This window comes from Caretta caretta, chromosome 9 (assembly GCF_965140235.1).
Source record: "Caretta caretta isolate rCarCar2 chromosome 9, rCarCar1.hap1, whole genome shotgun sequence".
NCBI lineage: Eukaryota > Metazoa > Chordata > Testudines > Cheloniidae > Caretta > Caretta caretta.
Window position 1 is genome coordinate 11,730,467 of NC_134214.1, and position 9,884 is coordinate 11,740,350.

Sequence of the window (9,884 nt, forward strand, 5' to 3'; positions counted from 1 at the left end):
ATTAGAAGTTTTTATCAAAAACTTTTCGAAATGTCTACAATACCATCAGCACTGCCAAAAGGAATATTTAAATGAAGAAAATATGTGATTTGTTCATTAGTTCTGATGGAACAAAAGGGTGATGCTGGAAGGCTTCTTAAATATAAAATAACTCCTTCCAAAAAGTTTTTTGAACAACCAATAGCCATCTCTAACATATGGTAGCCATTCCAGAGGCTAATTGTACCTGGTGATACTGTGTTCTGGCTTGTCTAGACCAGGAGTACCTATACTACATTTATGATACTGAAACATTTAGTCTGAAGGATACAGCCAGCCAGTTAGGAGAGGTTATAAAATTTGTAAATAGCTTGAGCAGTTTTAAATGACAGTTATTCTAGCTTGTTTTAATAGTGGAAGTTTTATTCATGGATTCAGGTAAGATTTTCTAGCAAGCAACATGTTGTTCTTTGCAGCTGTCCAGCAACATTTGACCCTAGAAAGATTAAAAATAGTCAAAAGGAGAAAATGAAAAGGCTTTTCTGAATTATTTGACATTCATCTTGTCTGTTTTGAAATTAAGTACGAGACAAGAAGTTAACATGTTAATATTTCTGTTTTGTGGTTATCTTTAGGCTACTAGTCAGCGCTTCCCAAGATGGAAAATTAATTATTTGGGATAGTTATACAACAAATAAGGTAGAGTTGTTTATAATCCATATTGGTAATCTGTACACAAGTGACACTTTTTTGTTTTAGTTCCTTCTTTCTGTAACACTTCTTTCTTTTAGTTGGATTGGCTCCATCACTTTTTCCTGTTTGAAGTTTTAACTAGCTTGCTTTCCTTTTTTTATGTCCAGCTTTTTATTCAAAGTGCATTTTAGCTTGGGTAATACCTATTTCTATATGTTGAGCCTTTGCTTCTATTCACTGTAGCTCGTTTGCTGGGAGAAAAGAATATTTGTTTTTTATAACCCTCTGATAACTCTGAGATCACTGGTAGGGCATGCTGCAGAAGTAATGTGGTTAGCATGGGATCCCTTGGAAGCTTAGCAGTGCTCCTGGTGTTCATTGGCCAAGCATTTGAGTGTGTGTCGGGGTGGGTGGGTGAAATCTTTCTGAGGAGTTTTAATAACTAACTCGTTGTTTTTGCAACTGTACACCCTACTTGTGCTGCTGTTTCTGTGGCACATGCCTTCTGCTATTGTGTTGCAGAAGCACACAACCACAGGGTTTATAGAGAATTAATGTAAATCCATTATAATAGATGTTTGGCTCCTTGGTAGTGAGAAACCTTGATCAAATGAGGAAGGACCTGGGGTGCAGATCCTCTGCTGATGGCAGTTGTCATAGCTTCATTGGTGTAGCTATGCCAATCTACACCAGGTGAGGTTCTGGCTCAAGAAGACAAACTGGAGGGAGAAATTTGAACTGACCAAAACCAGTTGCATGTTAAACTAGTAATCCTTAATTTCAGAATAGCTATGATACTATAAAAATGATTGTACTGAACTTGCACACATCTAACCAGGCGACCATTTTTTCCATCTCAAGTAAAATATTCAGCACAAATAGAAGCATGTTTAAAATCAGATTCTTTATTAGTGGGATATCCCACTCTCTTACTTAGTAGCATCTGCTGCAATGCTAAAGCAGTATTGCAGCTAACTAGGTAGGACAAGAATCACTATGGTTGAGTGTCACTGCGTAAAATGTGGTGTAGTTCTAATGTGCCTTGTCTCTGTAGATGCATGCCATTCCTTTGAGATCTTCCTGGGTGATGACCTGTGCATATGCTCCTTCTGGCAACTATGTTGCTTGTGGTGGATTGGACAACATCTGTTCCATATATAATTTGAAAACCAGAGAGGGCAATGTGAGAGTGAGCAGAGAGTTACCAGGGCATACAGGTCAGCTGCATTTTACTACATTTATTTTTCTACTGTTAGTCAAAGTGACACAGTCCCAAGCCTGCACTGTTCACTGCATGCTGTAAAGTGAAAACAAGTGTTAGCAATTTGCAAAATAGAATATAGTCTAATCTTCATTTTGATCACATTTAGAAATCACTTTTTGTATGTCACTCATTTTGACTTTATCAGTCTTAATGCTAAGTTCTGTGTTCATTTAGCTCTGCCAATGAGATACTACCAGTAGCTATCTGAGCAAATGGAGCAGTACATACTCAAGTGAATTTGGCTTCTGTATTGCTATTTTTAAAACACAAGTAGCATCAAGTGGTGGTTCTTGTGTGACATACTGAGAAGGTTTTTTGAATAACTTTTACTGCAACAGTGGGGTATGACATTAACGTCTGCCATTATTCTGTTCCTAGGATACTTGTCCTGCTGTCGTTTTCTAGATGACAACCAAATTGTTACAAGTTCAGGGGACACCACCTGGTGAGTTTTGGAGGTGGGGGGTATTTGATGGGGTGTTTTTTTTTTTTTCAGTGCTTTGATTGTTTTTAAGCTAAACTTGCAGAGACTCCATTATATTGCTGAAATACATCTGTTTTATTTGCAGTGCTCTTTGGGACATTGAAACTGGTCAACAGACCACCACGTTCACTGGGCATACCGGAGATGTGATGAGTTTATCCCTAAGTCCAGACATGAGGACTTTTGTTTCTGGTGCCTGTGATGCCTCCTCCAAGCTTTGGGATATTCGCGATGGAATGTGCAGGCAGTCTTTCACAGGGCATGTGTCTGATATTAACGCAGTTTGTGTAAGTGAGCATTTCTATTTACAAATGGAGAGCGAGGAGACAATAAGTGTAGCTGTAAGATTTCAATTTATAATCTAGTTTTCAAAACAGGGTGGAGAGTCGTCAACTCTGAGTTGGCCACTTACAATGAATGTAGCTTCTTAGAATATGAGATCTTGATGAGACCAACCACCTGCAATCTAATTCATAACTATTAATCATACATATCCTCTAGATATGGTTAAGTGATCTTGGAACAATTCAGACTGTCCTCATTTAGTCTAAGTTGTCATAACTGTTTGCTGCTCCGTCCATCTTTACCTGCTTGACCTCCTTTTGCTTCATAATACTTTATCTTTGCGTGATTGGATATGTCCATTTACAGTAGGTATGTGTACGTCTTGTGCACCAGTGCTGGAGAATTTTCCCTCGCAGCACCAGTACAGGCAGCCACTCCTGCGCTATGATATCCCTCATGTTCCAAGCGGAGTATAAAGTGGCAGAGCTGCCCCACCCTTCATTCAGTTCCTTATTGCAGTTGTTCAGAGTATGCTGTCAGCTTTGTTCCTTCTGCGAATGAGCTGTTAGTGGTTCTCATTTTTGCCTCTCTTGGACCGCTTTTACTTTTCCATTATTTATCTATTGTTCAGACTGTCAGTGGACTTTGAGCTCCGCCTGATACTGGGGGGAAGGTCAGTGTCCCCCAGCTTCAAGCCCTGCTCCAGGTGTCAAAGCCAGTGCCCGAGAGCAATCCTCACTCACTGTTTGAAGCGTTTGGATGAGGTCACATCTGGAACATGTCTGATTTGCCTGGGCTTCAAGATAAGAACTAAGAAGCAAAGAGAAGAGCATCTCAGGTACATCCTCATGGAGGCTGCCCTTTGCCCAGCATCAGAACCACCTCTGTGGATAGAGGGAGTTCCTCAGTCACTCCATCCACGAGTGTCCCTCGTCTTACCTGTGGACAGACAGGAGGAGATCCCCCTCACCAGGGCAGTCCTCAAAGAGGTAACGGTGCTTGGAGTGCCCTCAGCCTCTGAAGCTGAAGAGGAGGACAACTTCATGTCAAAGTGCTCAGTATGGGATTCCTCAGCCTCGGAGGCTGACCACTTCGGTATCGAAGGTAGAGTACATCCTTTGGCCTCTGGCTTCCCGCTGTCTCATGTTAGAGGCTCTCTCAGAGCAGATCTGTTGACTTCAGTTCGTGTGCCAGGGCTGGCGAGGGCGGCTGCTTCCTCGGCACAAAAAGTGGTGCTACCACCCTTGCTTACAGCAGGGCAAACGCCCGTCGCAGCACCAGCCACCCGGGAGGCCAGCACAACTTCATAGGATCTGCTGAGCCTCTCTGTTCTGCCCTCACCGATCATTCAGACCGACATCACTTTGCAGGGGCTGTTGCACGTGTTGGCTTCCACACTGGGGGTCTGTTACGGTACCAGTAACTTCAGGTTCAGTGCTGCTTCCATTAATCTCAGTGCCAGCTCCAAGACCAATGGTAAGCGCTCTTCCTCAGCGCATAGTCCTGATGGCCAGGAAGCCCCAGGATGGCTGCTGGTACTGAAGGCTTGTTGTAGATCACTTTCCCCATCTCTGGCTGGTACCGCTTCACCCTGGCCTTTGGAGTACTCCTGCTTCTCCTCAGTCTGAAGTGGGTTCTGATGTCTCCCACTTCAGGGAAACCAGGGATTGTTCCCACTCTCGTAGGAGTCATCCTGCCAAGAGTAGATCAAAGGAATGGGAGGGCCTGATCTAGGCATAATTGGCCCCCAGTACCATACCAGCTCCATCATTAGCCCTACTGGTTACAGTGCGGGATGCCTACTGCATCTAGATCTTTGTCTCCAACAAAAATTAATCCCAGAGAAGGTAAGTGTCCCTGCCCAGTACTGACAAACCATCAGAAGTCAAGAAACCACTACTCTATAGAAACATATCCCTGAGGGGAGAAGTATGTCCACATGATACTGACAGGCTGCTTGATGCTGGTCTTCAGCTGCTTTGGACAGTCCTGCGTTGGAAGCTTAAGACCAGCAGCAGGAAGTCCTAACCTGCCTCTTCTCTTCTCAGGGCCTCTTTCGGACAAGACAACGAGGCGTTCAGAAGACAGTGTTCCACATCAATAAACAGGAGTTGCCAAATCAAACAGCATGTGTCAATCAGGCTGTGGAACATCTGCATATGGAATTCCCTGACTCTGAGCATCACATCTACCAGGGATTCAGAATGCCTTAGCGAACTGATCAAGCAGGTCATTCAGTTTGGATCATGAATGGCCTCTCAACCTGGCTATTCTAAGATCAGTATTTCAAGTAGGGAGAGTCCCATTAGTGGATTTATACTCAAGCTGTCAGAACAGGAAATACTCTTTTTTTTTCTGTTTTTGAAGGTGGACTAAAGCCCCAGGTCCATCTCAGATATGCTTCTCTTCCCCGGGTCAAGGGTCTGCTCTATTCTGCTCTTCTGATTCCCAAGGTGGTTGTTAAAGATGAAGCAAGGATGAGGGAAAATGATACTGCACCAGTCTGGGCGAGGCAGCCATGATTCTTGGACCTGCGCAAGTTGTCTGTCAGTGAACCTTTACCCCTGCCTTTAGTCAAGGACCTGATATTGCAGAATCACAGGCAGTTTTTGCACACTGAACCCTCAGTTGCTACACGTCACAGCCTGGTTCCTCAGCGGCATCGCACTGTTTGGAAGCAGTCCATAGTGTCCTACTTAATAGTAGGAAACCATCCACAAGGGCTATCTACCTTTATAAATGCTTCCACTTACGCTTGGCTAGCTGCCCAGATAGTGTGCCTCCTTTGTAATTTATGATTAAAATGATTTTGGACTATGTTACACTTAAGTCAGATTTGGTGGTTAGCTCCATTCAAGTATACCTGGCCCCAATTTCATTATTTGACCTCCTTATTACAGGCAGAATTGTATCCTCTAACCCTAGGATTACAAGGTTCTTAAAAGATTTTTTTCACCTTTCAGAGACGCTACTCTACAGTGGGATTTGAACTTTAACAGCCCTTACAGGTTCCCTCTTGAACCATTAGCCTCCTGTTTATTGTTACATGGCTTTTCTAATGGCCATCACCTCGGCAAGGAGAGTTGGGGATTTGCATGCCCTGGTTGGATTTTTCCGTAGACCTGTGATGGGATCCCTGGGGTGCAGCCTGGGATGGTGGGACCGCTGTGCCCCCTTAAATCTCCATCCTGGGCTCTCTAACAATGCTTTGCTAGTGACAAGCAGCAAAACCCTCCAGGTGCTGTTATCACTCAGCACAACAGCACACCCAGCTAAATTGTATGAATGCTCCCAGAGCCATTTATGAATCACACCAAGAAAGGTACCAGCCGAATTCCCCCCAGCTTCCAGCCTTGTACCTCAGGAATATATAGTCTTGCACTGCTCAAGACAAGCAGTGCAAGTTTATTAATTGGTTCACCACTGCATCAATGGAAAGTGGATATACACCAGCCTTTGTAAACCTGAGCAGATTTATCAAACGCTTCAGGCAAACTCACTGGTAAAGATAAACACTAAAAGAAGTTTGACTACAAACGAGAGATTTTAAGTGATAGCAAAAAGTCAGTTAGTTACCAAAAGAAAATAAAACATAAGCATGCAGTCTTAACTCTCAACCCTATTAGACTGGGCAACATCTAGATCAGGGGTAGGCAACCTATGGCAAGCTGATTTTCAGTGGCACTCACACTGCCCAGGTCCTGGCCACCGGTCCGGGGGGCTCTGCATTTTAATTTAATTTTTAAATGAAGCTTCTTAAACATTTTTAAAACCTTATTTATTTTACATACAACAATACTTCAGTTGTATATTAAAGACTTATAGAAAGAGACCGTCTAAAAATGTTAAAATGTATTACAGGCACGCAAAACCTTAAATTAGAGTGAATAAATGAAGACTCGGCACACCACTTCTGAAAAGTTGCCGACCCCTGATCTAGATTAAGCAGTTTTTCTCACCTTACTGGATATTTCAGTTCATAGTACACAGGTTTCATCCTTGAAAACTGGGCCAGCCGCCTCTGTTGGAGTCTTTGGTCTTCTGAGCATCCTTGTTGCTTGCAGCATAGGTGGGGGCAGGAGAAAAGGCCAAGCATGGGGCCACTGTGTTCTGTTTTATACCCTTAGTCCCTGTGCTTGGAGAACACAAGTCCAGGCATGTCTGGTGGACATTGCTGACTCACCAGGCAAGGTTGAGCAATTCCCCTGGTGTGGCATTGTACAAGTGAGTCATTGCATTGTAGCTCTCATGTTGGACAATCGCTATTGTTGGTGGTTCGACACTTGCCCAGGCATTAATAACCAGGGGGATAAACGTCTTTGGGGAGCTAGTATCTCGGCGCTTCCCACAGCATATTTTAGTGACAACTATATAACACAATTCTCATAACTTCGTATGCATTAATGATCTATATATTTAGATGGAACAGTGGGTTTCAGCAGATCATAACCTTTCTCATGATACCTTACAAGGCATGCTTTGTATGCAATATCACAACTATATACAAATGATGAATATGAGGGTTATAGGGTACTCCCCTGGGGTGTAGCGTGTCACAAAACCTTAAAAAAGAAAAAGGACAAAGTACTGGTTAGGCTACACCTTAAATTTTTCATCATGGCGGTATCTGATTTCCACCTTGACTAATCTATATATTGGTCTTCTTTCCAAAGCCACATGCTCACGATGAACAACAGTTCCACGCTTGGGATGTTTGCTGATCACTGGTTTTTTATCTAGATAGAGCAAAGCACTTTTGGGTCTGTTCTCAGCTATTCATCTCTTATGCAGAACAAATGAGAGTGTGTCCTGTAACAGTGTAGTGACTATCCAAGTGGATCACCAGCTGTGTTTTCATGTGCTACAAGATCAACAGCATAACGGCTTCTGAAAAGTGCTCTCTGCCTTCAGCCAGAGCGCACTAAGCTTCTGCAGTATTTCTGGGAAGCATGGATATTGCGAACATCTGCAGAGAGGAACGTGGTCTTCAGTCCACATCTTTGCTAGATATTAAGTGATTACTATCACGTCAAGAGAAGACACAAATGTGGGGAAAGTAGTTTGGCAATTCCTCGTCTGATGAGAATCCTAGTCCCAACTCTGTTGGAAACTTTATGGGAGTCTCCTAGTGTAATGGGCATGTGCAATCGTTTGAAAAAATGGTTACTCCTTGCAGCTGCTCTTTTGAGACATTGTGTATGTTCTTTATGTGACCCACCCTCCTTCCCCTGTGCATTGAAGTTTATTATCTGAGGGCTTGTCTGCACTTGAAATGCTACAGTGGCACAGCTGCAGAGGCACTTCAAGTATAGATAGTACTTATGCCAGTGGGAGGGATTCTCCCATCAGCATAGAGGTAATCCACCTCCCTGAGAGGCAATAGCTAGGCTTCCCTCAACCTAGTACTGTCTACACTGAGGGTTAGGTTGGCTTAACTACGTTGCTCAGGGGGTTGGATTTTTCACATCACTTAGCGACGTACCTAGGTTGACCTCACTCTTCGGTGTACACCAGATGGAAGAAGATAGGGTGGAGTCACCGCAGCCTGGTAAACCCTCTGCTCAGGCACACAGGATGTGAGGGTGTAGGAGTGGCCACCCCAGTGGGTATCTCTAGTGAAAACCCTGGCACTGATGCATGAGATGTGTACACATCTAGCATAATGGACATATGCAACATATCTCAAAACAACAGTTACAAGAAGGTAAGTAACTGGTTTGTTTTTTTTAAAGTAGTAAATAATAAACCTTCAAGATGGAGTCAATTCTCAAACTTTTATGTTCATCAGTGTGTATTTGGATTTCCTGTAAAAAATGGCATCTTTAAACTCTGGAAACTAAAGGTGAAACTAGTGCTTAAAAATGCTGAATATATTTACCCTTGGAATAGTTTTGTAATGTTTCTGAACTGGAGTGTATTTCCTCTGTTTGCCACAGCCCCATTTTATGTTCTGATCCACAGAGGACATGTTCTGTTTAATGGGTAATGAAATCTAAACCTACATTGCATCTTTTTTTATAAACACTGCAAATTCTTAAGTCTCTGGAATACCAGCAGCACGATCTGTGGAGAAATGCAGCCCATATGCTTGAGTCTAATCTTGAGATGTGCTTGGTACCTTTCACTGCCATTTAAATCAATGAGGTGCTTAATATGGATTATTTAGTAGGTGTGAATTCTGGAGGCTGAAATGCTAGCTTGCAGTCCTCTGTTTTGATCCAAGCAGCCGGACTGACCAGCTCAAGGTGGAACATTGTGTACAGGGACAGTCTCCATGGGTTATTCCAAAGAAAAAAATGGCCATGCTCCACTCCGTTTTATGGAAATTAGTTCCTCTTGTCTCTTGAAATTTGCCAGTGAAGCCATTGCACCTGCCTTTGGTCAGTACTATGCTACAAGTGTTAAACACAGTTGTGTGTGCACAATAGTTGCATTTTGAAAATCCATTCTGATTTTTTTTCTTTTTGCTCGTGAATTTGTGTTGTATCTGAGTATCTCAGTAAAGATCATCTCTACATGCCGTTTTTGAAACCGTGCACGAGCAACACTTTTCTCTGGTGTCAAGCTCCTGTCTCATTTTCACTTCCAGTTCTTCCCCAACGGACATGCATTTGCGACTGGTTCTGATGATGCCACTTGTCGACTCTTTGACCTGCGTGCAGATCAAGAGTTAATGATGTACTCCCATGACAATATCATCTGTGGAATCACTTCTGTAGCCTTCTCAAAAAGTGGTCGTCTCTTGCTAGCTGGCTATGATGACTTCAACTGCAATGTGTGGGATACTCTGAAGGGGGAGAGAGCAGGTTGGTAAATGGTATCTGCAGTGAGTTGCAGTTCTTTTTCTTTAGCAGAATCTCAACATGGAACACATTCCACTTTCTGTAACTTTTAAACGTAAAACTAGTTCACTGGTAGTCAGTGATACCTGCGAGTGCTGCTGAATTGTGAAATCTTCCCTGCTTCCTTTTAAAGGTCAGTTACTCAACATAAAGGTTTGTTTTTGGATTTGTATCCCTATTTTCTTGCATTTTATTTTTTTCATATTTCAGATCTGGTAATAGTGATGTTTAGAAAAGGTATGTGAGGTTTTATGTTGTGTACAGTAAGTGGTTTTGTGTCTGGTTTTGGTTATAGGCACTGTCAGCACCTTTTATTTATTTTATTAATTAAATAAAT

At 42.7% G+C, this 9,884-nt stretch overlaps 1 protein-coding gene across 1 annotated transcript in view; it reads left to right on the plus strand.

Moving 5' to 3' along the window:
- Window positions 1-9,884, plus strand: part of GNB4 (G protein subunit beta 4) — a 53,904-nt gene that overhangs the window by 38,983 nt on the left and 5,037 nt on the right. The window contains exons 5-9 of the mRNA XM_048862997.2: window positions 615-678; window positions 1,727-1,889; window positions 2,315-2,381; window positions 2,506-2,707; window positions 9,295-9,511. Of these exons, the coding sequence (XP_048718954.1) occupies window positions 615-678; window positions 1,727-1,889; window positions 2,315-2,381; window positions 2,506-2,707; window positions 9,295-9,511 (713 nt within the window). The remainder of the gene's footprint in view (window positions 1-614; window positions 679-1,726; window positions 1,890-2,314; window positions 2,382-2,505; window positions 2,708-9,294; window positions 9,512-9,884) is intronic.